This window comes from Exophiala dermatitidis (genome assembly GCF_000230625.1).
Source record: "Exophiala dermatitidis NIH/UT8656 unplaced genomic scaffold supercont1.7, whole genome shotgun sequence".
NCBI lineage: Eukaryota > Fungi > Ascomycota > Eurotiomycetes > Chaetothyriales > Herpotrichiellaceae > Exophiala > Exophiala dermatitidis.
In genome coordinates, this window is record NW_008751652.1 from 1,256,464 (window position 1) to 1,282,544 (window position 26,081).

Sequence of the window (26,081 nt, forward strand, 5' to 3'; positions counted from 1 at the left end):
CTCTTGCTTCTGATATATATCCCGTGCGTGTTATCTGCCCTCAAGGGCCCGAGTGACCTAGTGGCGCTCAACCTGAACTCAGCTCCTCTCCAGAACGGCACGCAATTGTGCCGGCTACAACGCCATGTCGTATTACTTTGTCATCATTTCACCGACGGACACTCCGCTGTTTGAATTGACCTTTGGCACATCCAAAGCTGGAGGTGATGGTGTTGCCAGGTTTCGCAATGGCGAGACAGCTCGGTACATGAATCAATTCATTGTTCATGCCGCTCTCGATGTCGTGGAGGAAGTCCAGTGGTTGACCCCGAACATGTGGCTCAAGGTCATTGACAACTACGCCCCCACCAATTCTCATATAAGCTGCTTCATTACCGGGACAAATGTTCGATTCATGCTCCTCCATCAACCTTCAGCCATCAGCAATGCTTCTGCCGGTACCCGTTCATCCACCATATCTTCCACATCGATTCCGCAAAATCCCACCAGCCCGCAGACAGAAGAAGCCATTCGACAGTTTATGAATGAGGCCTTTGAGCTGTGGGTCAAGACGTTGATGAACCCCTTCTACACCATCGGCAAGCCCATCAAAAGCCCCGTGTTTCGACAAAGGGTGGTCGCAGCAGGCCGAAAATGGCTATGAGATGGTCTGGGCGTTTGGAGGCATGTGCATTCTTTGTCTGTCCACGACTTGCAGACAAAGTCATTCCAGATGCCTGTCACAAACAATGACGCATTCCCACTTGCAAACGTGAAACACTTGACAACTTCAAGTACACTCATGCGGAATGACTGTATTGCTTCACGTCTTGTGCACCCGTTCTGATCGAGGCGGGCAAGAAAGTCGCTGTTGCTGCTGTTGAAGCTGCTTCCCCAAGTGTCTCGGCGTGCCTAGAGCACTTACTGTCGGTTTAACAGTCGATCTTTGACATGCAACCAGTACAGGTACGTGGCGAATGATCAATTCTACCGCTCTACGAATCTAACATATTCGATCATAGTTCTCGACCGTAATCCAACATCACCACTGCCTTGCCGCCAGAAGCAGAGATTCAAGGCCAAGAGGTCTCCGAAGGCCATACCACAGGCCAACCGCAAAGGCTATCGGTTTATTGGCGCTCCTGATTTGGCCATGACGAAATCTGCTGCCAACTATCTTGATTGGCCACGATGGGCACAAGTATTGCTGATAGTAGTGGGAATCACTTTTTGGGTACCTCTATATTTTGTGGTTGAACTGTTCAGGGAATGCGCGAGTTCCCGACATCGAAGGGAACGGTCACAAGGAGCCACCGGACAGGCCACGTCAATTGTTTGATTTCCCCGCCTCTTTCCGGGGATTTACACAAGAACCCTGATCAACGCATTTCCACCAAGGGCTGCAAAAGGAGTTTTTAAACCAGGATCTCCTATACACCCGTGCAGCCCGACGGGCACCATTTGCAAGCCTACGAAGTCGGGACTGCTCTCGACGAATTCAACGCCATTTACGTTGACAGCGCTGTTGGCTCTCCCACGCGTCCGCCTGATCTCCGTCCCGGATGTTCCAAATCCCCCGATTTGAGACAGTGACAAATAGTCAGTTTACATTCTTTACCGGCGGATATTGGTGGTCATTGCAGACAAGGCAGACACAGAAGGGATGGTGCGCCGCTTATAGGCTGGTCAGTGTCTTCAATGCTACTATGGCCGGAGCTTGCCCTGCTGCTGGGCTCATCAAGATCTCCTCGGCCACATCAGGAGCCCTGCAAGAGGGTAAGGGCGGGGATCGCCGAACTCGTCCTTACTGCAGGATAGTATAGGTAATTCTGCAATACCCATAAACAAGAAAGACAGCAAAGAGAATCTCGGCTCCGCCCACAGCACACTTCGCTCTTCCGCCTTTATTGTTTCTGGACCCGGAAGTCTAAACGAGATAACATTGTTGACCAGGGGTGCGGCGCGGAACTCACCACCAACCTCATTCACCCCTTCCCAGTGCCACCTTTCAGGTCGAAGCGCCCACGGGCGAGCCATATACGCCCATACACGGCTGAATGTGGTTCCAGGAGTTCGTTCACAGTTTTTACCCTGGCCTGCGACCTCCTTCCTCTTCCATACCCATTTTATCTTATACCTGGGCTGCAGCCCGCATCCCTGACGGCCGCCGCTTGAGCCGAGGCCAATCCTGCCCATGACGCGTACCAGTGGCCCTACACTTTGAATGGCCAGCTCCTCGAGGAGGAGACACCTGCTGGCTTGCGCAGCTACAACGGGCGCTGAGCCAAGCTATTTCCAAGGTAACGCCCTGCTAGCCTCCTTCACCGATCCGGCCACTGGCGACTCGGCGCTGCACCGCGCCGCCGCCGCCCGCAATGTTTCTTTCATTAATGCCATCCCCACCAGCTTCGGCACTGTGGTGATGCCGAGTACGGCGCGGCTGCTGTGGGTTCTGTACACGCACCAGAACCATGCTGGTGACACAGCACTGCATGCAGCGGCAAGAGCGGGAAGCCTCCCGGGCGTCACGGGCGTCTACCCCGTCTTCCACGGTGACTCGCCCATGTCTGAGCCTCATGAATAGGCCGTGCAGCCTCCGTATGAGGAGCATGTGCCCGCGGAAGACTGGGACTGGAGTGCGGACGATGCCCCCTACTCACCCCTCGCCATGGCGATGTGGCTGCCTTTCTCGACGATCTTGCAGCCAAGCTTGATGTCGACAGCAGGAGAGGACATGAGGACCACATGCGGCACGCGTGGCAGGCGGCGCTACAGGAGTACAGCTACTACGAAGATGATGAGGGTGCGAAGAGAGAAGGCAATGGATCGCTGTAGGGATGGCATCTCAGACTAAAAGATAAAATACAGCCGCCTGACAAAATCTTTCTTCGCCGTACGCTAAGTAAAATCTGCATCCTACTATGGATGTCCGGTAATGCAGTGTCAGACGGTTCTAGGTAGTGAGCTGGATTGGAGAAACTTCCAAGCGGCGGGGATGTCATTCCGCGCACGCACTTGCACATTCGGTCTCATTCAGGCTTCACGGACTACGATTGAAGTTACAAGATACATGTACTTTTCAATCCACTCCAACCTTCGTACAGTAGCATGTAGCGCACCCACCCGCAGTGTATGGCTTTGAGACCGTGTCCTTTGTGAAGTGGTTGTCTCGCGCCGAGTTTCTTGCCGTTCAAGTTGCAGCAACGCTTTGACGAACTCCCCTCACCTCTTCCGTACACACAAGCCATGTCGCATAGTCCTTAATCTGCTACCAACCTGAACCCAGACCCGCAAGCGTGCCTTGCACTTCGTTGCGTGCCTACCTGCCATGTCTAAGAAGGTCAGCAAGGCCGGGATCGAAACCACCCCCGACGGCTCTTCGTACATTCCATCGTCAAAACGCGCCGATGGGTCTACGAGAAAAGAGATCCGCGTGAGGCCAGGCTACAGACCGCCCGAAGACGTGGAAACCTACAAGAACCGCAGCGCCGAAGCATGGAAGAACAGGGGTCAAGGAGGTGTTCCTGGGGCCGAGCCAGTTCAAGTTACGGATGATACTGCTACTAACAGCAGAAACGCCAAACGCAGGGAAGCCGCTCGGAAGAAGAAAGATTCAGAAGAGGACATGCAAGAACAACAACTCGCGACAGCTATGCAAAATGCAGGGATATCGGACAAAACCAAGGAGAATTGGCGAGATCCCAGCACCAAATCGGCACCCGTGGCAGCCGCCACGGGGGAAGAAGTCGATGTGCAAAAGAAAATACGGAATCAACTTAAGAAATTAAAAGCGATTCGAGAACTCAGAGAAAAGCGAGCCGCAGGGGAGAAACTGTCTCATGATCAGATCATGAAGATTGGGAAAGAAGGTGAATTACTGCGCGACTTGAAAAAGTTGGGCTACGATGGCCCCGAGGTGCAGGCAGAGGCGGCAAACGATGCAACAACTTGAAGTACCACTACACCAGATGCACACTGTCAGATCTCTACTCAGTAAGAGCTGAGTGCTGGTGAAGAAATTTGGGTAGTGCTGGGTTACGGTGACCACCATGTCCTGTCGATTGAGTCTGGCTTCGTCAAGGACAGCAACGGCGACGACCGGCGGACGCTGCACGACAACAATAAACTACCTATATGGTACGTCGAGTCGAGTGTCGAGGCCCCGCCTCTCTCGATTCAGGAGGTACTCTACGATCACCAGTGGATGCTGTGATGCGTCCCGGAAATCCCATCAGAGTCGCGGCCCCGGTCTCACAGCGCACTGAGGTCGTCTTTGCCAGTTGCAGAGACGTCCAAGGCAATTGCTCGGTCGACACGGAGACATACATACATCGCTAATAGGCGATCCGGAGCCACGACGAAGAGGACTTGAACTCCTGGATGCCATGGGTCTGTCGGAGCCAGAGGATACAGACTCTTCGGACGGGAAGGCTGTCAGTCAACACCTCCTAGAACTCCGACAACGACCTAGCACTATCAGTCCAGACTGTTTCAGTAGCATAGATAAACCTTCTCCCAGTCAATCACGGGGACAACTTGAACTGCCTTTCCTTTGTACAGTAGTCGTCCCAATACATTGTACCGACACTGGTCCCTTGCAGGGCAAGTGGGCCGAGTCATGCCATCATACAAACACCGACAGTTTCATTCATTTCCCAATGCCAGCCAGCGTTGTCTGTTCCCTGCTATTTTATTCTCGACACACCACAATTATCTACACGCCTCTCGTTGCGCATCTCTTTCCCTTCCCCTTCCGCCCCCTTAGCACATGCCAGCACTCGGTGTGCTCCGCTGGAGATGCGCTTGGGTGGCCGTAATGCGCTCCTCAGTCATGCCGTGAAGCCTTGGTCCAGGTCACGAGCGACCGCGACCGCTGCACATCTTCGCCTTCAATCGCGGAGCTACTCGACCCCTCCTCCCAGCATTGTCGGCAATGCTCCTCTTCGAGACTCACCCAACCCCAACGCGAAAAGCGTGGCCATTCTGGGCGGCGGGATCACGGGCCTAGCAGCGGCGTGGAATCTCCAAAGGAATATTCCTGGGGTCAAGGTCATAATCTATGAAAAGAGCCACGTGCTTGGAGGATGGGTACAGTCAGAGAGGATCCCGGTGCAAGACGGGCACATCTTGTTTGAATGGGGCCCTCGCACATTGAGGCCTGCATTGAGCAGTCTGTCGGGGGCGGCCACGGTGGACTTGATCGCACAACTCGGTATCGTGGACAGTCTTGTCCCCATTGCCAAGGACAGTCCAGCAGCCGCGAACCGCTTCATCTACTACCCCGACCACCCGGTGGTCATGCCCGGTCCCGGGCTAGGCCTTTGGGGACTCATCAGCCGGTTATTGAAGCTTCGGCGTGAACCGATCTTCAATGGGGTATTGCAGGGACTCTTGGTTGAGCCCTATGTCGCACCTCGGAATCCAAGCGTCAAGGACGAATCTGTCGGCGATTTCCTGGCACGCCGATTTGGAAAGCCTCTGGCAGATAACTTCGCATCCGCCTTTTTCCAAGGAATCTATGCTGGAGACATCTACAAACTCAGCGCCCGCACTACACTGCCACTGCTGTGGCATCTTGAGGGACGTTATACCGAGAACGAAGTGGGTGTTCTTCTGCAGTTCGCAGCTCTGCGATACCAAGGCCGGGCTCTTATACCGAAGACCGACGCTTTTTTCACCGATGTATATGCTCGAACCGAAGCCGCCGCCGCCTCGGTGGCTCGCGAGTCGTACACAAGCATGAAGGCGCTTGCACTAATGTTGCTTCGGCAAGCGAGTGTCTATACTTTTACCGATGGTCTCAGCAAGATGACTGTGGCGTTAGCAGACCGACTCAGCGACAGCCCGAATGTTGAATTACGGACCTCTTCTCCAGTCGACGATGTCACATACGACAAGAAGAAAGCCAAAGTCTCTGTTCGTTCTGGCAACAGGATCGACAATTTCGATTACGTGGTGTCGACGTTAGGACCTGGGATGACCAACAAGTTCCTGTCGTCGACAGCAAGCACGCGAGGAGCAGCACTGGAGCCACAAGTAACAAAAGCATGTGAGCGGAACGGCAAAGGCGTTACTGTTATGGTGGTGAACCTGTACTACCCCACTCCGGACATGCTTCCTCAATATATTCGTGGTTTCGGCTACCTCATCCCACGCACGGTTCCGCTTGAAGAAAACCCCGAGCGTGCCCTGGGCGTCATATTTGGTTCGGAAACGTCGGGACGTCCGGACACACTCGTATATCCCTTGAGACATGATGGGACAAAAGCACAGGACACAGGTCCTGGAACGAAAATCACGGTCATGCTGGGGGGACACTGGTGGGATGGCTGGGCTCCCAGCGACTTGCCTAGTGAAGAGCAAGCGATAGAAATGGCAAAAGCGCTACTGCTCCGCCATCTTGGCGTTGATGGCTATCCTGAGGTAGCCAAAGCCCAACTGAACCGCAACTGCATCCCACAATATCCCGTAGGATATCGGGATGATATGGCCACCATCCACAAATCTCTGATGTGCGAATTTGACGGACGCTTCAAAGTCGCAGGTCCGTGGTGGCAAGGAGGAGTGGGCATGGGCGATTCTATCCGCAAGGCTCGCGAGGTTTCCTGGATGATTGAACAGCAGTGGGACGACCGGACTGGCCTGGAACATTATGACGGAGAGGACGAGTGGTATGTTTGGGACAGTAACGCCAAACAGCTGGTTAAGGATCCAGCGACTTGAGCGAGTTTGATATACTTGGCAAAAGTGGTCGAGGGATGGTCTGGACTGTACAACATTGTAAGTGTGGCGAAGGCTCGTCTGCTTAAGAAGATTGAGCCACCCATCCGTCTCGGACCGCTTTTCCAGCGTTGAGCTGAGGTAGGCAGTAGACAAAGCCAGTCAAGGCGAGGAAAGATGGGCAGCGATATCTACATCAAAAGTACAAATGTACAACTTGAATTCGATTGAGACGGAACCGGAGGTGGAAGTCAGAGTGCAATTCGGCATCTCATCAGAGGGCAAAGTTTGTCCACCATGGACGACAAGACAAGCAAGCTCTTTTGTCCGCTCGCTCTTCACATATCACGCCCTTCGCTCCGTCGTTGACAAACCGAAACTGCAGAAGTGACCAATCGCCATCGACGAGGCTGGCATGGCCTCTCCACTCGCCATGGATCCCGGGGGGACTCATCACTCCGAGTACAATAAAATGGAACTAGCCAATGTACAAAATCCAATTCGATTCCGGTTGTGCTTTAGATGACGGACGGATCAGTCGACCTCCATCTGCTGCTTGCTCAATACTGTACTGACAGCCAAGACAGCATAGTATTACAGCCCGTTGTGATTCAAGGACCTGCCAACTTTCTCACCCACTACCGCGTATACAGTACAGCGTATACAACATAAGCCAACCTAGTCCAATGTGACTGCAGTCCGCATTTGTCATCTCGCACCCCAGGCGCGTATAGGTACGCACCGGCACGCCCTTTGAGTCGATCAAATAATCTGGATCCACAATCCTGCAAGGCTGTACAGCACCCGACCCCGACCCCGACACCCGTACTATTATACATAAGGTCACTACCTACTTTTTCATGACCACCAACCACACCAAACATAAACCCGACATTCAGAGCTCAAGTTTGTGACGAAACGATTGCCGCGACGTCAATTTCCCCGACTGGAAGTCAAAGCAAGCTTTTTTAACTCTATTGCTTGTCCTTTCTTCCGCGGGGATCCACCTCCCTTCGTGGAGTGAGGACCCCGATCGGGGACTACTGATCAGAGAATCGAACGATGCATGACACTGGGAGTACCACTACAATACAACCGTGGATCTATGGGTCCCTGGGGTCCAGAGTACAACGACAACTACATAGATCTGACATGATCTGATCTGATTTACCTGGACTATCCAATATCCACTTGTTGTTTTCCTAGAGTGCTATATGAGAGTGTTTGCCCATTTATTTCCACTCACTCGCCCACTCACGAAGGAAAGGACGGGACAGGTTGATATGGACCATGTGATGGGAAGCCATGTCATACCTACTGTACCCGTTGGGCGACTACGTCGTGGATCGGACCCCCTGGTACCGTAAAGTACCTAACTATTAGTAGTACAATGTAGGTGAGTTGACATCGATTGATACTGGCGTCCTTTGCCTCCTCCTGTTTTACTCTTGTACTTATTCCCTTGATGAGTCACTTCACTTTCCTTGCTCCTACCTACCGACCCTTGTCTAGATGCACTCTCTATACACCCCCTTTCATGTTCTTTCTCTTTCTCTCTCCGTGACTCACATTGTTCTCCATCCATTTGATTTGCCTTTTATGTTTCTCATCCTCCATCCATCCTATCAATCTCAGTCTCTGTCCTTCTAACGAACCCATCTATCTAGCTGGCAACGTCTGACGTCTCTAAAACTGGACCGTGGCAAAATCAGGGACCATCCATGGGTGCAGACACAGTACTACAAAAACACACTCAAGTTCTTTCCTCATGCCACCCACCAGACCACAGCTGAGGAACCAACAAATGCAAGAGAAGATCACCGCCTTCCCGAAGTCTACTACTCCAGGAAGTCCCTTGGCCAAGGCCCAGGGAGACTCAGCCGCTGGGTGAAAGATTCAAGAACTCGATTCAGATCAGACCAACAAACCCCGAGAACCAACCAGCACACAAATACACGACGCAAGCATCCTGACCTACCAAGCCAGAAGACAAGAAACCGGAAGACGAAAAAGACAAACCATATCTTGCTATCTGCTACAGCCTACAGTACCCTCACAACACTTGCGATTACCTCCACCTATCACCGCCTACCACTACCGCTACCACTACCGCTACCACTACCGCTACCACTACCGCTACCACTACCGCTACCACTACCGCTACCGCTACCACTACCGCTACCATTTAATACAATACAGATATCATACATGACACCATCACCCACCAACACACACCGGAGTCTGTCCACTGTCCACCACAAATACGAACAATAACATCTACAATACCAATACCTCCGCGTAATTGGTGTCAAGGCCCCGGCAGAGGCACAATTCTTTCATCCATGAGAAACCATTTCGACCGGTCATAAAGTCATTGGACCGACCAATCAAGCTACAACCCAAACATCGACTTCAACTTCGACATCAACGTACACTTGGAATGACATGTCAACATGGAAAGTCAATGAAACATCTCTACGCAGCGAATGGGTCATACAAACGCATGCACATATTCTTCACTACATAAAGAAACCCCAAAGTACTGCATTTACCTCGGAGGAACGGAGCACACTATCACGACCACGACTCTGACAGGATGGGGGCCATGACGAAAACAGAATCAAATTGCGGAACAGAAAACGGTCTAGTTGAAAACAGTGAGTGCCAAGGTAGGAATATCGTTGGTTTGCTCATGCGGTTCATGTTTGTTTCTGAAGAGAGAAATTATGTACCATGTCGAGTGTGCAGCTCAGGGGAATCCCCAAACGCTACAAACGCGCCCGGAGATGCATGCTTGCAACCAAGGGTAAGATCGGACAATGCCACACAATACCATTGTGGTATGAAAAAAGGAGCTCTACCTCCGAGCCTCGAAGCTTTACACAGCACCCTGTTCTCTTCTCTACGCAATCCAGAACCAAATCCTCTCAATGATGTTACGAGGTTTCCGTTCCGGCCACACAATGGCATCCAGAGCCGCCTTCCCAGTATACAGATCGACCTCGGAGGCCTTGCGGAAATGGGTTCGCTTGAAGATTCTCCAGAAGAGATACAACCCAAAATAAATGGGAATACCGATATAATCGGTTATGAAGGCCTGGTAATCCCAACTTCCGGCAATGCTGTCGAATCCGTTGAAAAAGATGATCAAGCTGAAAAAGATGCCGGCAGCATAGCCAAGGTACGGCTGGAATGGAGATTTGAAAGGAAGGGTGTTGCGATCGATTCCCTGAGCCTGGCAAGCAGAGTAAAATTTGATGTAGGCAATGTTGATGCTGACCCAGGTGAAGAGGGTGGAAATGGTGGTCAAATTTTGGAACCTACAGAAATTGTTAGAGGATTCCCGGTAAGTGCGGGAAGGAAAAAACGTACCATTCAAAGACCTTGTCCGAGCCGGAGGAGCATGACATGTAGGTGAGGAGGGAGATGGAGCAAGTGATCAAGACACACCAGACCGGCACGCCCGCTTTTGTGCACTTGAGCAAAAACCTCGGTGCCTGTCGATTCTGGGCAATGGCGTACAGGTACCGAGACCCAGTGTACAAGAACGCATTGGCGGAAGACGAGGCCGAGGTCAAGATGACAGCGTTGATGATGGACGGGAGCGCGTCGATTCCCGCCCGGCGGATAGCAATGACCCATGGAGATTGAGCAGCACCCGCGGCCCCGGATTCCAGAGCGCTCAGGAGATTGGGGTCGTTGTACGGGACCAGAACACCAATGGCCAAGGTGCCCAAGACGTAAAAGAAGAGGATACGCCAGAAGACCCGTCGGACGGCTTTAGGGATGTTACGCCGTGGATCCTCGGCCTCACCGGCGGCAACGGCCACCATCTCAACACCACCATACGAAAAAGCAGCGTTGACTAGTGTGGACCATAACCCGAGGAAGCGACCCGAATCACCAGTATCAATATATGGTTTCATGGCACCAGGGTTTTTCCAATACTGAAAACCGAGTCGATGCTGTCCAGGAACACCACCACAATCAATAATCAGGGCAAGAATCAGGAGGCCGACAATGGTGATGATTTTGATCGAGGCGAATATGAATTCGGCTTCGCCATAGATGGAGACGGCGAAGATATTCAGGCAAAGAACCACCACAATAATGATGGAGATCCAGGCAGCAACATTGATATCACGAGCGCCGTGCCAGTACTGAATGACGGTGGATGCGGCAGAAATTTCGGCGCAGAGAGTGATGGAGCACGAATACCAGTTGTTCCAGCCCACTGCGAAACCCATGGCATCGTCCACATATCGAGCGCAAAACTGTGGGATGGCACCAGGGAGAGGAAGCCAAGTCGCCATTTCACCCAAGGACATCATCATGGCAAAGACCGCGAGGCCGGTGAAAGTGTAACCCAGCAGCACCGACAAAGGGCCGGCTTGGGTAAAGGCCCGACCTATACCCAAAAACAGACCTGTCCCGATTGTCCCACCGAGGGCGATGAACTGAATGTGACGGGACTTGAGGCCTCGAGAAACATAACCATATTCCTCGGCGGTTGCGATATCGCCATAGACGTCGGTAGCTTCGTTGACCTTGGAACCTCGACGAGCCTGGAGCAGATGTAAGGTCAGCGCGCGGATCCACGACAACGACCAAAGAATTTCGCCGACAAGACTCACCTCCTGCTTGTTCACATCGAGTGAGTGGTTCCGTGGCACATTTTCCGGCGACTCTGAGCCGGAGCCCAAGTGGTAGTCATTCTTCTCCATCTTGGAGATGTCTTGTCTAGGTGGTGATCGTCTACGGAGGACAGGGCACGTACAGCCCTCGAGGTCAAGCGGCGACGAAGGTGTGACACCTTTACTTCGAAATCGGTGGGAAAGTGAGGCTCGACAAACCTTCGGTGTCAAGCGGCAATGAGGGAAGGGTCAACACTTAAAATACCACCGACAGAAGAAAGCAGGGCCGCCCGCGAAGGATGATGTGCTTCCCTCTTCAGATGGCAGTTGGTACTTATCACTGTGGGTGATCGCCTCCCCCGACCGTGACAGCCACAGATACGGGACGTCGAGCTGTCCGGCATCAGTGCTACGCTGCGACCCACTTGGGGACCGGTCAGGCGAGTAGGAGCACCATGATTCAAGGGACTAGTGGAGGGCAGCAGCAACAGCAACGTCCGAGGTAATGGAGGGTTGAGATCAGCCAGATAGGGCGCCCATGTTCTGGACGCTGGTTGGCGAGGCAGACAGGGATGTTGGATTGTCTAGGTAGGTCGATTGTCGAAGCGCAGGAGGCATTGGCTCGATGGTGACAGTTGCGAGGGAGCGAGTGGAGGCGGGAGCAGGGGAGGGGGGCAGGGGAGGGGGGCAGGGGGATGCTCTCCGGCACTATCGTGGAAGACATGTGTGGACGAGGGTCGAGATGATGGACTGATCGGAGGAGCCAGTGATAAGACAGAGGAAGCGAGAGGCAGACGATACGAGTGGTTGAACATTTTGGAGGATGCCAGTAAGTGGTGGCGAGTGAATGATGATGAGACGACGAACTGGGAGGGAGGCAGTTGAGCGGGCGCAGGGATCGAGCCTGGAAGCGGTCAAGCTCAGGCGCAGGTGCAGGCCATCAGGAGTCGCGTGTCAGGCAAATAATCGAGATTCGAGTGCGAAAGACTGCAGTGAGGGTGTTGTTCACAGTACTAGGTGGCAGAATCCCGTCGCTACCCAGCAAGTAACCGTCCAGGTGGCTTGACATGGCCTCAACAACCGTGTCCTGGACCAGTCGCAATCTACCTTAGCCACTCCTATATTTACAGACCTGCCAGTGTCGCTGTTGTGATACAATCTAGGCGACGGTGGTGATGTCGTGCAATGGTTCGGAGGAATCATCGACAGCCTCCCTCTCCACTCACAACGCAACTCTCTTATCTATGGAGCCGCGCCTCCGAAGTCAATTGGGAGAAGTCGCAGAGAGCCTTGCCGCTCTCCTATTATTGTTCCAGTCGTTCGTGTCGTGCCACATCGTTGGCCTGATTTATTATTATTCACTGTCCTACTAGTAGGGTGCAATGCGATGTGCAGTGCCCGTGTGGTGTGCCAGTGGTTGTAGTCCCAAGGAGGGGTTGGTGGTCGGCGAGCTCTGGCAATGGTAGGCTCCCTAGGCCACAAGGCGCCCGCAGACATACTGCTGGGAGGGCATAACTTTCCTGCCACTGCACCGGGAGAATTTATTCAAGTCCGCCAAATGAGATCGTTACAGTTCTCAACTCCCGGCAGGCGCAGGCAGGAACAACGACACAGTAGCAACAAGGCCTGCACCGAGCGGGCACCGGCAGCCTGCAGTGCCAGTGAGGTACTGCTAGTACTCCTCCTGGTATCTGGGACTAGCCCATTAGCGTGTGGGGGATGAAAGCGCAGGCCCGGTGCAAGTGCAAATCCAAGCGCCAGTGCTCGCGCCATTCCCAGTCACTACTAGTGCCAGTGTTGGATTTACTCGATGCTACCTGCCTGGCCTCGCCTGGTCTGTGGTCCACTTCCCCTCTCGTTATCTGCTGCTACTCACTACCATTGTCCTAGCCACTTTTCCATCCTGAATGCTAACTTGACATGTATTATTGCGACAACTCGAAGCCAGTTCAGACGGACAGGGAGGTGTCAGATGACGGGGACCGGGCCCACTGGCAGGCTAACAAGCCGCAAGCTAGGGCCACCGCCTCACCAGACTACTACTGGCAGTATCCATCTTCCCCGGCCTTCCAAGACTCCTCAAGCTTCGAAGCGATCCTCCAAGAAGCGGCCGCCGAATCTTGATGGCGTTGGAGGCTTCATCCTGTCCAGCCGGAACAATCTGGCAAATCCGCCCAAACATTTCCTTTGCTACACCCACAAGTCTCTGCTCTTACGACCAAGGAAAGAAAGACTTCTACAAAAAGACGGCACATACATGAATGAACAAATACCTTAGACTGTGGCCACAAATAAACCTCGTGCCTCAGTGTGTGCCTTACAGTAATGCCATGACGCACTGGCAGCCTACCTAGGTCCCAACTATAATAAGGCCCGACCCTGATCCCACAAGTGCCGCACTCACATCGGGGCCTCCGCCGTCAAGAGGATGGGATAGAGGGTGTCCTTTGATCTCTCCTTGGGGATCCTTTATACGCCCCTTCAACACAGTGTCATGAAAACTACGATTGGGGCTTCGTTGCCAGTATGGCCGTGGCACTGGCACTGGCCAGATAAAGACGCGGGCACGGTACCTTGATTCCAGGGCTGATCTCGGGCGCCCCCCCAAAAACGGCCTCCGCCGAAACTCTTATGCAGTTTAGGTTGCTGCGTCGAAGACAACCCGCAAGCTTCTAGAAGGGCGGCCGAGGGCCCCCAGCTGTTTGCACCTGGGCAATTGCCACCTTAGGGCCAACCATTTCTCATCAACCTGCCGAGGTGGCTTGCGGTGGTATGCTTTCACCACCATCATCCCAGTACACTGGCCGGCAGATCAGCCATACATTTCTTGAGGCTCATTCTAACAATGGCAAATCACGCGATTGTCCTTCGAGTTCCCCCTCTCCCGATGCTAAGCGAGTTTCTCAGGTGAACTTTCCACAAACCCCAACTCCCACATGCCGTCAATCACTCCCAATCTAGTGGCTATCGCGTTGATTCCCCTTGATGTATGTGGCTAGTACTCAGACTAGTGGAATCTGTCTGATTACTCGTCTAGGACTTCTCTTTGTGGATGAACCAGCCTATCTCTATCCAACCCTGTCGCCCAATGTGTCAGACTACTACATCGCCCATCATATTCCTTCTGCAGTTTGCCAACCTCAGTTCGCTTCGGCCTCTCCGAACTTGTATCAGCCTCTACAGCGTCTATTACTGCCAATATTGCCGACCGAGTCTACATGTCATCCAGTCTTCCCTCATATGCGCCACAATGAATGTGTGCTGCTTGATCGTTCAGATGGCTGTGGGTGATACTCAGCCAAGTCCTCGGCTTCTTGACTGCATCGTACCTCCCACCCCTGATCTGTCTGAAGGAAGATCGGATAACCGCGGACATGGTACAGTATTCGACTATTCGTGTTATGTACTGCGGACGACAGGCACACAGAGCCGATCAAAGCTAGTCTGGCGCCGGCAGTGCGAGCCGAACAAAAGAGCCAGCTGAGTCCCTTCAATTCCTTCCACAGTTGTAGATGGGGACCCTATCTCCTGATCCTGCCAACCCTGACCAGGAATGGTCACTACAACATCTCCCTTTTCTGATCTATCATGTGATAACGATATACTGTACATGTTTGGCTGGCAGCGATGCTTTACTGTCCTTATCTCTATTATCTCAACTTATGAAATCTTATCACCACTAGGCAGACCCATTATCGGACCACTGGGAGTACTGCGCCATCGAGGTTCCGGCCAGTAGTCCTCCCGTTTCCTCCAGGGCACGGTCTGAGACTGCGATATGAATGATGTCGGAGACATTGGCGGTACGACCACGTTGGCTATGCCCACCCCTTGCTGATGATACCTTGTTATTTCCCGATACGTGTGCCATCATAAGTGGTGACAGGACTGTATGCGTGGACATTGTACTTGACTGCCCTGTCGTTGTGGCTGCCTTTGCTGCTGACTACCTAGTTTATGGGTTCTCATTTCAAGCATGGGATGATGGCATTTGAACGAGCATAGCAGGTAAGCGATGTCGCCTGCGAGGCTACCTAGGCTAAGAGGGGTATGCAAGGCTTCAGCATAAGGTACAGTACTTTGCATTCAACAGCATAGAAGTGATTTGGGGTCCGCCAACCATTCAATTTTTCCGTTTTCTGTCAACTAAGGTACATATGTGTAAGTCCCGTGAAAATATCTGGATGTGGTCTTTGTGTCCTCTGTGACTCCGTATGCAACCCGAGCGATGTTTTCAAAGTTCTGATTGAAGGGAAAGAACAAAGATATCATCTATCAATGCCATATGATGCAACCACGTAATCGTCTTCCACAAGTTCTTTGAATACAGTGGCTATACGCACAAGCGAGACTCTTGGCTGGAAAGGACGGGAGCTGTGGGTATATATGCATTCGATTCTGCTCAGGCTCCCTTTCAAATTTGGAGCGGACAAACTTTTGGTTCAAGTTGTTGTCAATGTTGGTCTGTAAGGTCTGTCCTTGCACTTAGTGAACAAGAAGTCATCTGTCCAACAACCAAGTCACATCACCTCCCTGCAGGTACTATAACTTGCACGCCCATTGCATGTTAAAACACACTGCCACAGGCAGTGCGTGGCACGCACACATTACTACCTTACGAGTGACTACTAGTAGAGGTACCTAGGTAGTTTTGGCTGTCCAGATTGCCTCTTTCAAGAAGTTGTTCTACATAGGTCACGTATGGTCATCTATTCTGGGTGCCGCTGTCCTGTCAGAGGCAAACTAGTGACTCGACACTAGACTTATCTGCTCTTGTTGTCCCTGACCAAAGCGCCAAAATGTTCCTTCTGCTCTTCGGCCAGTTTACCCTTTGTATCACTGATAATAGTCAGGACCAGGCTGTAATTGTTGTACAAGAACCTTTGTCGTTTGGACGCGTCGCCGCCGGCGCCCTTTGCCAATTTACCCATCAGAGTTTCGTACTCGGACCGCAACCGGGCGAGACTGTTTGAGACGGGTTCGTCATCACCCGCTTCGGCACTGAGCATCAGGATACCATGGAGAAATTGTCCAAAGCGCTGGGTGATGGCATGAGGAGCGACCGAGGCTGCTTTGGACGGGTCGGATCCACTGCCGCCGCCAACGAGCGAAAAGGCCGCGGCGGCACCGCGATAACCATGGGCGGTTGGTGCAGGGACTTTCTTCAGAGACTCACAGTGCAAGTCCATGACCATTTGAAACCTCGGCCATAGAAGAATGTTGGTCAAGTTGATATACGAGTCGGCAACGGGGACTTTGCGTCTCTGCAGCTCAAAGGCGAAATGTTGGTTCAGGCGAACGCACAGCAGCAGGCCCAACCCATCGTTTGTGTGTTCGACCAGATGTTTGGTGAGGTTGTGGCCGATGGCGAAGGTGGGCTCGAAAATCTCGCTGACTCGCCGTGAGATTTGGTGGTAGGTGCTGGTGGAGAAGAGTTCTGTGACCACAAAATATTCGGCGCACACGTTGTCAATCAGGGCGCGGTTGAAGTTCCGGAACGGAATTTCGATGTGGTGTGCCTGTGCAGACGTCTTGCTGTTGTCCTCGGCCAAATAGGCAGGCAAGGCAGCGTCGTTTTTGGATCGAAGAATCTCATCCCGTCGACCCAGAGAATAAGCGTCGTGTTGGTGATGATGTGGAGGGTTCGCAGCATGAGCAGCAGCAGTAGAAGGCTTGGATGATTGAACGTTTCTTCGGGCTGGGGCCGGCTCAGATCCCAACAAATCGTGTTGATCGTATACGTGCAGCTGCAATTTTTCAAGGGATTGCTGGTATCGAGCAAAATGACTGCTGTAGTACCATCGCATGGTGTTGACGTATGCTTGACCGATTTCCTCGGCCAGGACGGCGTGATTCCGCGCCAGAAATGCGTACAGGTCTTTGTATTCCAGGAAACTTTGCTGTTGTATGATCTGGGCGTTGATGTTGGGCGCCCGTAGCGCCTTGATCTGAGCCACGATGTAGTCCCGGATCCGTTCGACTGCTCGGGCCTTGAGGTTTTCCAACAATGGCTTGAGGTCTTGTAGTGCCTTCACATCTTCGCCCTTGTCTTCTTTGGCCTCGATCATGGCCGATCGCGCCTCCACTTCGTTCAGAGCTTTGAGGAAGGTCTCGTCGATGGCCCCTTCGGCTAGCGACCGGACCGTCATTGGGGAGAGAGTCACATCCTCTACGGCAGGCCCAAGCAGCTTTTCGACCTTACGTCGGTTGTCGAGTTTCGCGTTCAATTGCACAGAGCGGGCTTGCAGGTTCTCGATTTCCGCAGACACCTGGCCCAGTTCGGCTTGGAAATTCGTCAAGTATGTCTCGACCGTTTTGAGCACTTGGTCACATTCCGCAATAGAATTGTGGAAGTCTTCATATTTCTGCCTATTCTCCTTGGCCGGGATGGGGATTGCGCTAGATTGCCGGTTGTCCACCGCCGCCTCGGGTATATCTTGATCGACGAACTCATCGAGACTGAGGCCCCCAAAGTCGATATTCACTTCTGTTTTCCGCCGTCCAGGCGCCCCTGTGCCTTTCCCTGCGCTCGTAACGCTATCTGCGCCATTCTGTTTTGGCCGGTTGCCCAGTATGTCTCCGAGCACCTTCAGCGGATCTGGGACGTCAGGAGGGGGCCGTTGTTCGAATCGTAATGATGATCCATTGACAGCAGGCCTAGGAGGTGCGGACAGAGAAGTCGTCGAACTGTTTGCACTGAGGTCGAGGGACGTGGACGACTTGTTTGCGCTTAAATTATATCCTGCCCGTTGAGCCGGGGCAAGATGAGATCTCTCGCCTTTACGTGGTGAGGGTGAGTATGGTCTCGAAGGAGTGAGTGAACCGCTGGGAGACGCAGCACCCCCAGCTAAGCGGTCCAGCCACATTCTCTAACGGGTGATCTGTTCATATAGATGAGCATTTCTGGTTCACATTCGGTATCATGGTGCGTGTGTATTGTGAGGAGGGAGACGCAGTAGGTATGTTTACATGTCTTTGTTCAGGCTCGTCGCAACCTGTCCTATGCCCGCGTCATCCCCAGTTGCGGTACGTGCCAGTGTACTAACAGCCTGGTGCTAAGTGCGCTAGTGATACTAGTGGAATTCCAGGTGCGTAAAGAAGAAGATTTATCTACCACTAGTACCAATATTAGTGCTACTAAAATAACCCTTCCACCTGGGTGCCTTCAAATTGTATGCTAACACCAGCGCCCTCACGCGAGTCAGGGTATGGGCCACTACAGCCTGAAGTTCGCTCTCCATCCTCACCTGGCATAGCTCACAGCTAATAACTAGCACTTGCAGAACACCATAGCCTGTCGGACTGTTGCTAACCTTTTTCACGATACCGGGTTCTTAAAACGTACTGTATGTTCGTACCAGTTTGACATGAGAGTCAACAGTCACCATATCCACCTTGTATAGACCTAAGTTTTCTATACTATCTATTCGCCCCAAGGCTTCAAAACTGCTCACGGCAACCCCTGGATATTAGAGATGGTCAAAACGAACGTAGCATCAACTCGTCTCACCCCCTGGAGGCATCCTCCAGGATTGTTGATATTGCGCCGTATTGCGGCAGGCAGAGAGTATCATGGTCAGTATCCGGGATCACTTCACTTTCGGTTGAAATACAGCTTTCACGCTCACCATTACTCGTCTGCCCGTCTCCGGCAAAGCGCTGGAAGCACCTGTCAAAGTATTCCTCGCCTTTCTTGCCAATCATCCTATCGGTTTCAGCCCAGAATACTTTCAAAGCAAATCGGTGTTGGGTAGTCTCCGGACTCGACTCTGCTGAGAAGCGACTTGAATAGCCCTCTTCACTCTCTGCACACCGGTAATATTCTTGCAGTCTCGCCTCCAGCGCCTCAGCGTAGCTTTCATAGTTGTCACAGGGACCCCACGAGCCAGCAACATCCTTCCGCAGACACAAGAGGGCTTCGTGGTTACAGCCACGGGTGCTCTCACTGAACACGCGCCGCGTGATCACTTTGGACCGTGCAATAATCTCAGCAGCCGATCCTCCGCAGTACTCGCGGCATAAATCATCGCGTTCATGCTTCTGAGCGGGCGGCTCGCTGTCTGTCGGGTTATCTCTGCGGCCCTTGGAAAACGGAGCAGACACAGCGCCCGAAATCACACTCGAGAAATGCACAGTAGGCATAACGGTATTGTTCACAAAGCGGATGATGCTGTCGAAACTGTTGATAAGTGCAGCCGGTAACTGTGACGCTATAGCCAGAGGAGTTACCCCAGAGTGTTCAGGCGGAACCCATGGGGAGAATAGATATAACTTTCGATTGGACGGAGGCAAGATCCACGGCATTTTATAGATCGTGTTGAAGGCGTATATGACCCCGCAGCTATGCGCGGAGAGCGACACATGCCGGGCATTGATGGTGCGCATGAGTACTGGGACTGTCTCTAGCCAGACAGGAAGACGGAGAGATGGCTTCACAGGAGTTGAGCCACCGAGGCCTGGCCTGCAGCGTGGTAGATGTTAGTTGTCGAAGCTTGCCTGGAAACGCCATCTGTTGGCTCTACCTCAGGCAATGGAACAGATTCCTTACCGATCAGTGACGACGATTCTCATGCCATACTTGGTGGCTACATAGTCGGCAATCGAGGCCAAGTATCTTCCTCCAAGCATGCCGCCGATGAAGAGCATTGTTGGCGCATCAGCGCTATCCACGCCGCCCACCGCATAGGTTACAGCAAGTTCTCCGTGAGCGTCTGTGGCTGGGAGTGTGAAGCTCCGGTTGAACTTTTCTTGCGAAAGATACTCGTTGGCACGCGACTCTAGTTCACCGGAGTCCAATGGTGCCGGGGTCTGGGATGCCGTGGAGGACGCGGCGACAAGGTCCGGAGCAACATACCCGCCTCTTGGGATTTCTGCATCAGGCATTGACGATACGGTTGCCATTGTCCAGATTGGCGACAGATTTCGTCCAGTGATTAGTAGGTGTACATAGAAGCTCCGGCAGCAAATACTATTGCCTCCATATACTGAACGGCGGCTGGGGACCGTCTCTCTTATGCCTTACTCCTACCTAGGTACTCTCCAGAAGTGCTACCACTGCAGCCTGGCAGTGGCCTCAGTGGCATGTCCTCTCGAATTAGAGTTGGTTACAGGTGCGAATCGTGCCCAATCATGGCTGACACGCGAACAGGATGCCAAGCAAAAGCCTAAGGCCAAAAGCAGTTAGAGCGGATGGCTGGCCGTGGACATTTTGTGTCGGCGACTTTCCAAATCTTTGCCGGGCAGCCACCGGTCATGCTAGTCATTTGAAATCCTTTTCCGCCCCCGCCTCTGGTGCGATCCCACTTACACCTGCTCTTTCGATATTTTACTCGGGCCTGGCCTGCGATCGATCTTTCTCCAACCAACATCTCTATAAATCCATCCTTTCAACCCTCGAATTTGTCGCTCGCCGACTCATCCCACTCCTTCATATTTTCCGTCCTTCGCCTCTTCCAGCGACATCTTCAATACCGTCAACATGGCCGAGAACAACGACGCCCAGGTAAGCAGCCTCCACCCTAGTCTTCCTCCCCGCCTCTTGATCGTGTGTTGCGCCTAGGGTCCATCGCAAATCTTGATCCAAATCATCTTTGCATCTACCAAACATATTCGATGAGCCTCAAGCTGACATTGGTTCCCCATCTAGCATGAGCACACCTTCGAGTCCGCCGACGCCGGTGCCTCGGCCACCTATCCCATGCAATGTTCCGCATTGAGGAAGAACGGTTTCGTTGTCATCAAGGGCCGCCCATGCAAGATCGTCGAAATGTCCACCTCCAAGACCGGCAAGCACGGTCACGCCAAGGTTCACTTGGTCGCCATCGACATCTTCACCGGCAAGAAGCTGGAAGATCTCTCCCCATCCACCCACAACATGGAGGTTCCCAACGTCACTCGTCGCGAGTACCAGTTGGTAAGATGGAATATCTGGATATAATGGGCCAGAAAGGACATGCTAACACTGTAATAGCTCGACATCACCGACGATGGCTTCTTGTCCCTCATGTCTGATGACGGTACCACCAAGGACGATGTCAAGTTGCCGGAGGGTGAAGTTGGTGAGAAGATCGAGCGTCTTTTCCGCACCGAGGAGAAGGACACCAGTGAGTTTTGCCGCCTGACTGCATAACCTACCACCATACTGACCCGATCTGTAGATGTCATTGTCTTGACTGCCATGGGCGAAGAGACTGCCATTGATGCCAAGGAAGCCCCCAAATAAATTGGATGAGGCACGGCCTAACATCTGCGGCTCGCTCTGCTCGCCTGATGTATTTATGGATGACGACCAACCCATCATGCTTAAAGCGTTTTGGTGCTCAGGCAGTTTGCTGCTGCCAAAAATCTAGCAGGCAAACAGTCGAATCTGCTAGAGCTACACCGGGCCATAGATCTGCTACTTGGCTTGAAAAGCGATACTAGTATCTCAATCAGTGTTGCCTCGGTAGCCTTGCACATTTTGACAATTGGTAGTTAGAAAATCAAGACAATTACCACCTTGACTGTAGCTGTTTAGATGTGAGAGACACGCACTGCGATTGTGATCTTCCAAGTTTTGGTGCAACATGTAAAACTGTAACTTTGATTGGCCACAGCATATTTTATATTCAGCCTCGCCAGTTTTGCCAGAATGAAATCCAACAGCTGATGATGCCCTACGCTTTGTCCTCCCCGAACCCGATGAGTAACTCTATCTTCCCATACTATAATCGCACATTGCAATTGTGCCGTTCCAACATGTTGAGGATCTCGCCGTCGCCAAAGTCTCAACATGGACGACGATGATCGTTGCGAGCAATGTGGCTCCTCGGTCTTCATTGTCGAAGATGACGGTAAAACATATTGCGACAATGGCCACGACCAGGGCAGGGCCCCAGTAACCGCTGAAGATGAACTGGACTATGGAAGGCAAGGCAAGGTCCTGAGAAAGAAGGAGCCCAAAGAGAAGCAGAAGGTTACTGGTGGTTAGTCTTTTTGAATCTCAAACAGAAGCCGCTCGGAACTAATCCTCTCGAAACAGTGCTTCGCGGAGTCAAAGCATATCAGCTCTTTCTACAGGCATGGCAACTCATCCTACGAAAGCAGTGCTACATTCTTGTACACCAGAAAGGATTGCCCGCTGAACTTTGGGTAAGCCCTTACCCGAAGTCTTCATATCAGGCCTGCAATGGTTGTCTGTCCTTGGGCCAATAGCTGACCACGATTTCGTCCTACAGACGATTGTGAGGGATCTTTGGATACTCTGGCTCTCACAACTGGGCCATCGGCTACACGATCCTGCCGGAGGTTCACATCCGCCCACCGACTCGGCAAGTGAAGCAGATGCTATCACGACATCTGCCCATGAAACGGACAGTGGTGGCGAGGCTGCCCGAGAGCGCAAAAGGCGCGGTGAAGCCGCAAGTCATGGGCCTATATTGGTCGATACCGTCGTCCTTAACTACTTGGGCATTCTTTTGCTTCGAAGGCCAATTGGGCTGGCGACCATTTTGAAGTGAGTTTCTTGTGCATGCATACGAAAATTCAGAGTGGGGTCCTTCTGACAAAATGCACCTCCTGTGTTGAACTTCCAGCTGGATCCAGAAAGAACACATACCTTTCATTCGAGCCATCAGACATGTCCCCGCGGAGATGAAGGACCGCTTGCCCGGAGAATACCATATTGCGCTGGACACCATATGGATGCTGGAGCCCGATGGTCTACAGGCGGCAGTATACGAGCGCATCAAGATGTTCAGCCTGTCCTTTGGCATGACCATGCCTCCGCTGAACCACAATTTGGTTTTGCTCCACTATGTCCGCTCGCTCGCCCTCCCGATCGAGGTGTACAGTATATCCCAGCGGTTGAACGCCGCCATCACAAAATACCAATTCCGCTGTCCCGACAAGACAGCACTAAAATCCATGACGAGGCGCCAACCAACGACATACCCCGAGGCACAACTGATGTCTCTCGTCGTGATTGCCACCAAACTCTTGTTTCCATTCGACTCCCAGTCACTGCGACGATATCCCAAGGACCCTAATGATCCTACGACCCTGCACATGGACTGGTCGTCGTGGTTGCACCAAAAACAAAGCTTTGACCGCGGCCTCGGATCTGGACCGGACACTGGCGACGGCGCAACAACTAGTAGCAGCGGTGATGGCGATGGTCATCCGAACAGCCTTGAACCCGGCTCCGAAATCCACGTTCGAGACAGCGACATTCTCAACATGACTGATGGCCAACTTGATCAGTATATGGACTGGTATCAACGGACGTGGATTGAAAGCCCTCATACTACTACCAATATCGACCCGAGTCAAAGTCAAAGTCAAAGTCAGCGGACTCTGAATGCCAGGGCTCAAGAAAATGCGCTCGACAAAGACATTTTGGACCTTTTCCCGCTGCGTGAGCTTCCGCAACAGCGCAACAAGACGACGCGAGAAGATCATGAACAGGAAGTAGTACAGCGTCGGGCTCACGTCACGAGTCGAATCAAAAACGTCCAAACATCGTTTGTTACACTCAAGGCCGTGTCTCTGGAAGAGGAAGCCCAACTACGGACAGGCAGCAGCGGCGTTGAATTTGTTCGTCCGGGAAAGAAATATCTACACGTTCGCAGCCTCGAGGATCTTGAGTGCGGACCTGGGCAAGAAGACCAAGATCAAGATCGCGTGGTGGTCAAGGTGTTCCACGAGGAAGCGGCGCAGACGGCTTGTCTGAGCGTCAAGGCGCTGATCAGGGCTGTCAATCATACCGAAGAGAAGATTGAGCAGTACTTAAAAGCCCGGAGGCGGGAAGAGGTGTTTGGGGAGCATAGTCAGTATGTCGACGACGATGACGATGGCAATAACCACGACGACGAGGACGGTGGAGACGACGACGACGGACACGAAGAGAAAAAGCATGAACATGGCTCCAACCTGGAGCACGAGGATGAACGAAATGATTACTTTCAGGACGAGCCACACACGAGGATGATGACGGCGACACAACCAAGCTCGCCGCCGCTGCTTGCTACTGCCTCAGGGACTCTGGCAAGGGATTTGAGTGGATTGGACATTCGGTCGTCGTCGTCACCCTTGCCGCCTGAGGTTGATCATGATGCCGATATCGATGTCGACGAAGATGAGGATGAGCAAACGAATACGGAAATGGAGCTGGATATGTACATGTAAATATTCCACTTCCCACACGAGCTCTGGAGTATAGGTGCTCCTCTAATAGAATTAATTGCATACCTACGATTCAACCCTGGGATGTCTAATATCGCTTGGTATTCTGAATATCTTGACGCTGACTCTTAGATGGCAGTCCGGCTCCGGCCCCGGCCCAGGCACGCGTGAGAAGTGATCGCTTTCGACTGGCAGTCTACGACAACATTTAAGGTGACGATATGGCTCCTCTTTCCCAAGTCCTATCGTCCCGCCTTCCGTCTGCTGCTCCTTTTGCCATCAAGCCAAAATCTCCAAATACAAGTCACGGCCGCAACAAGTCACACCTGCATCACATCACTTACAGCAGCTAGTGTACCACTCCATACGAACGATGACATGCAGTCAATTTTTGTCTCAAGTAGTATAGCACAGCACATTCCCCCTTGTTGTCGACTCTGCTCCGTTCTCTACCACAAAACCCGCACAAAATATGTACTAGGTACCTACCTACTTCTCTCCCCTCCGTACGAACACATCAATTCAATTTCTCAATCTCCCCCCCATTCTTCTCCCACTCAATCCAAGACCCTGGGAACTCGGCAATCTTCCCACCCCACCCAGCTCTCTGCGCCAACTGCGCCGCCGCCCGACTCCTCACACCGGCCTTACAATAAAAAATAACCTCTTTGTTGTTCGCGTCCGGTTTCTCAAACCCGAAGCGCTCCTCGAACTCTTCGGCCGGCAAGAAAAACGCATCCGCCGCCGACTGGACGGGCAGGTTCCGACTTCCGGGGATTTTGCCCGTTTGCTTCAACTCGTGCGGCTCGCGCACGTCGATGAGGATGCGGTTCGGGTCCGGTTTGGAGGTGATGGATTTGATTTCTTCAAAGGTGTAGAGTTTGGAGGGTGAGGCCGCCGAGGCCGAACCCGAGTTCGAGTTCGAAGTCGAAGTCGAATCGTCTTGTTTCCGAGCCACCAAGGTCGTGGTGAAATGACGCTTTGGTTGACGGAGACGGACCATGAAATGGGCAGTAGGCAAAGAGGACAAGCTTCTTCTTGTGACTAGCTGTCGCAGTGGCTGTGTCTCTTGTGCACTTTGCCTCGTAGACAAGCGCAGTGTGTTTGTTAGGAGCGCGCAGACACTGCGTCGGGATGCCATGATGGTCCTTTTCTTGCAGGATTCAGGATTCCGAAAGGGATTATAAGTGTCCGGACTGGGATTTGTTCCGTGCACGTAGAGTACAACGTGTAGTATGTAACTTGGATACCCGGAGGGGATACAATAGATGTTCTTCTTAGCTGTTGTAGAAGAATGATTCCCCGAAGAACACTACGAATCAATCACTTTGAGGTCCGGGGAATATGAACTCCAGCTCGCAGTGGAAATAAAATGACGTCGGGCCTCTGCGCAAATAAAGGCCGAGGGGAACAGACAGACACAAAATAAGTAAGCGACCCCTGGCAGCGCAAGGCTGAGCTTACACCATCAGTCCACATCACTGACTACCTACATACTGTACATTACCTGGTACTATTAGAACACTGCATACAGCGTGATATACTGTATTGTGTATAGGTACCTAAGGTAGACATTAATAACGGCAA

General features: G+C 52.4%; 12 protein-coding genes across 12 annotated transcripts; 7 read left to right on the top strand and 5 right to left on the bottom strand.

The window, feature by feature from the left end:
• Positions 1-124: 124 nt before the first annotated feature.
• Positions 125-643, top strand: HMPREF1120_08272 (uncharacterized protein; the record flags this gene model as incomplete). Its single annotated transcript, XM_009162519.1, has 1 exon — positions 125-643. One exon carries the CDS (start codon positions 125-127, stop codon positions 641-643), a length of 519 nt encoding a protein of 172 aa, XP_009160767.1.
• Positions 644-1,552: 909 nt separating this feature from the next.
• On the bottom strand, positions 1,553-2,773 carry HMPREF1120_08273 (uncharacterized protein). The gene has a single exon (XM_009162520.1). It carries the CDS (start codon positions 2,173-2,175, stop codon positions 1,717-1,719), a length of 459 nt encoding a protein of 152 aa, XP_009160768.1. The 5' UTR covers positions 2,176-2,773; the 3' UTR covers positions 1,553-1,716.
• On the top strand, positions 2,204-2,563 carry HMPREF1120_08274 (uncharacterized protein; the record flags this gene model as incomplete). Its single annotated transcript, XM_009162521.1, has 1 exon — positions 2,204-2,563. One exon carries the CDS (start codon positions 2,204-2,206, stop codon positions 2,561-2,563), a length of 360 nt encoding a protein of 119 aa, XP_009160769.1.
• A 534-nt stretch (positions 2,774-3,307) lies between the features above and the next one.
• HMPREF1120_08275 (uncharacterized protein) lies at positions 3,308-3,931 on the top strand (the record flags this gene model as incomplete). Its single annotated transcript, XM_009162522.1, has 1 exon — positions 3,308-3,931. The coding sequence occupies one exon, from the start codon at positions 3,308-3,310 to the stop codon at positions 3,929-3,931; it is 624 nt and encodes a 207-aa protein (XP_009160770.1).
• Positions 3,932-4,776: 845 nt separating this feature from the next.
• On the top strand, positions 4,777-6,702 carry HMPREF1120_08276 (protoporphyrinogen oxidase; the record flags this gene model as incomplete). Its single annotated transcript, XM_009162523.1, has 1 exon — positions 4,777-6,702. The coding sequence occupies one exon, from the start codon at positions 4,777-4,779 to the stop codon at positions 6,700-6,702; it is 1,926 nt and encodes a 641-aa protein (XP_009160771.1).
• A 2,596-nt stretch (positions 6,703-9,298) lies between these two features.
• HMPREF1120_08277 (AAT family amino acid transporter) lies at positions 9,299-12,017 on the bottom strand. Its single transcript, XM_009162524.1, has 3 exons — positions 11,334-12,017; positions 10,072-11,264; positions 9,299-10,019 (listed from the first exon to the last, which is right to left on the bottom strand). The coding sequence occupies exons 1-3, from the start codon at positions 11,421-11,423 to the stop codon at positions 9,602-9,604; spliced, it is 1,701 nt and encodes a 566-aa protein (XP_009160772.1). The 5' UTR covers positions 11,424-12,017; the 3' UTR covers positions 9,299-9,601.
• A 1,230-nt stretch (positions 12,018-13,247) lies between these two features.
• Positions 13,248-15,956, top strand: HMPREF1120_08278 (uncharacterized protein). The gene is made up of 2 exons (XM_009162525.1): positions 13,248-14,320; positions 14,371-15,956. The coding sequence occupies exons 1-2, from the start codon at positions 14,270-14,272 to the stop codon at positions 14,815-14,817; spliced, it is 498 nt and encodes a 165-aa protein (XP_009160773.1). The 5' UTR covers positions 13,248-14,269; the 3' UTR covers positions 14,818-15,956.
• On the bottom strand, positions 15,638-18,355 carry HMPREF1120_08279 (uncharacterized protein). The gene has a single exon (XM_009162526.1). It carries the CDS (start codon positions 18,197-18,199, stop codon positions 16,097-16,099), a length of 2,103 nt encoding a protein of 700 aa, XP_009160774.1. The 5' UTR covers positions 18,200-18,355; the 3' UTR covers positions 15,638-16,096.
• Positions 18,356-18,635: 280 nt separating this feature from the next.
• On the bottom strand, positions 18,636-20,425 carry HMPREF1120_08280 (uncharacterized protein). The gene is made up of 2 exons (XM_009162527.1): positions 19,882-20,425; positions 18,636-19,794 (listed from the first exon to the last, which is right to left on the bottom strand). Exons 1-2 carry the CDS (start codon positions 20,232-20,234, stop codon positions 18,840-18,842), a joined length of 1,308 nt encoding a protein of 435 aa, XP_009160775.1. The 5' UTR covers positions 20,235-20,425; the 3' UTR covers positions 18,636-18,839.
• A 386-nt stretch (positions 20,426-20,811) lies between these two features.
• On the top strand, positions 20,812-21,555 carry HMPREF1120_08281 (eukaryotic translation initiation factor 5A-2; the record flags this gene model as incomplete). Its single annotated transcript, XM_009162528.1, has 4 exons — positions 20,812-20,835; positions 20,980-21,246; positions 21,304-21,436; positions 21,491-21,555. 4 exons carry the CDS (start codon positions 20,812-20,814, stop codon positions 21,553-21,555), a joined length of 489 nt encoding a protein of 162 aa, XP_009160776.1.
• Positions 21,556-22,104: 549 nt separating this feature from the next.
• HMPREF1120_08282 (uncharacterized protein) lies at positions 22,105-24,497 on the top strand (the record flags this gene model as incomplete). Its single annotated transcript, XM_009162529.1, has 4 exons — positions 22,105-22,297; positions 22,354-22,463; positions 22,550-22,827; positions 22,907-24,497. 4 exons carry the CDS (start codon positions 22,105-22,107, stop codon positions 24,495-24,497), a joined length of 2,172 nt encoding a protein of 723 aa, XP_009160777.1.
• On the bottom strand, positions 24,440-25,876 carry HMPREF1120_08283 (uncharacterized protein). Its single transcript, XM_009162530.1, has one exon. It carries the CDS (start codon positions 25,633-25,635, stop codon positions 25,012-25,014), a length of 624 nt encoding a protein of 207 aa, XP_009160778.1. The 5' UTR covers positions 25,636-25,876; the 3' UTR covers positions 24,440-25,011.
• Between the last annotated feature and the right edge of the window lie 205 nt (positions 25,877-26,081).

Bases quoted from the DNA above. Each gene is read 5' to 3' on its own strand.
- HMPREF1120_08279 (XM_009162526.1), bottom strand. From the start codon at position 18,199: ATGTGGCTGGACCGCTTAGCTGGGGGTGCTGCGTCTCCCAGCGGTTCA.
- HMPREF1120_08283 (XM_009162530.1), bottom strand. From the start codon at position 25,635: ATGGCATCCCGACGCAGTGTCTGCGCGCTCCTAACAAACACACTGCGC.
- HMPREF1120_08280 (XM_009162527.1), bottom strand. From the start codon at position 20,234: ATGGCAACCGTATCGTCAATGCCTGATGCAGAAATCCCAAGAGGCGGG. The intron at 19,795-19,881 runs GTAAGGAATCTG...ACCACGCTGCAG, and splicing joins AGAATCGTCGTCACTGATCG to GCCAGGCCTCGGTGGCTCAA.
- HMPREF1120_08273 (XM_009162520.1), bottom strand. From the start codon at position 2,175: ATGGGCAGGATTGGCCTCGGCTCAAGCGGCGGCCGTCAGGGATGCGGG.
- HMPREF1120_08278 (XM_009162525.1), top strand. From the start codon at position 14,270: ATGCCGTCAATCACTCCCAATCTAGTGGCTATCGCGTTGATTCCCCTT. The intron at 14,321-14,370 runs GTATGTGGCTAG...TTACTCGTCTAG, and splicing joins TCGCGTTGATTCCCCTTGAT to GACTTCTCTTTGTGGATGAA.
- HMPREF1120_08277 (XM_009162524.1), bottom strand. From the start codon at position 11,423: ATGGAGAAGAATGACTACCACTTGGGCTCCGGCTCAGAGTCGCCGGAA. The intron at 11,265-11,333 runs GTGAGTCTTGTC...CATCTGCTCCAG, and splicing joins TCGATGTGAACAAGCAGGAG to GCTCGTCGAGGTTCCAAGGT. The intron at 10,020-10,071 runs GTACGTTTTTTC...CAATTTCTGTAG, and splicing joins TCGGACAAGGTCTTTGAATG to GTTCCAAAATTTGACCACCA.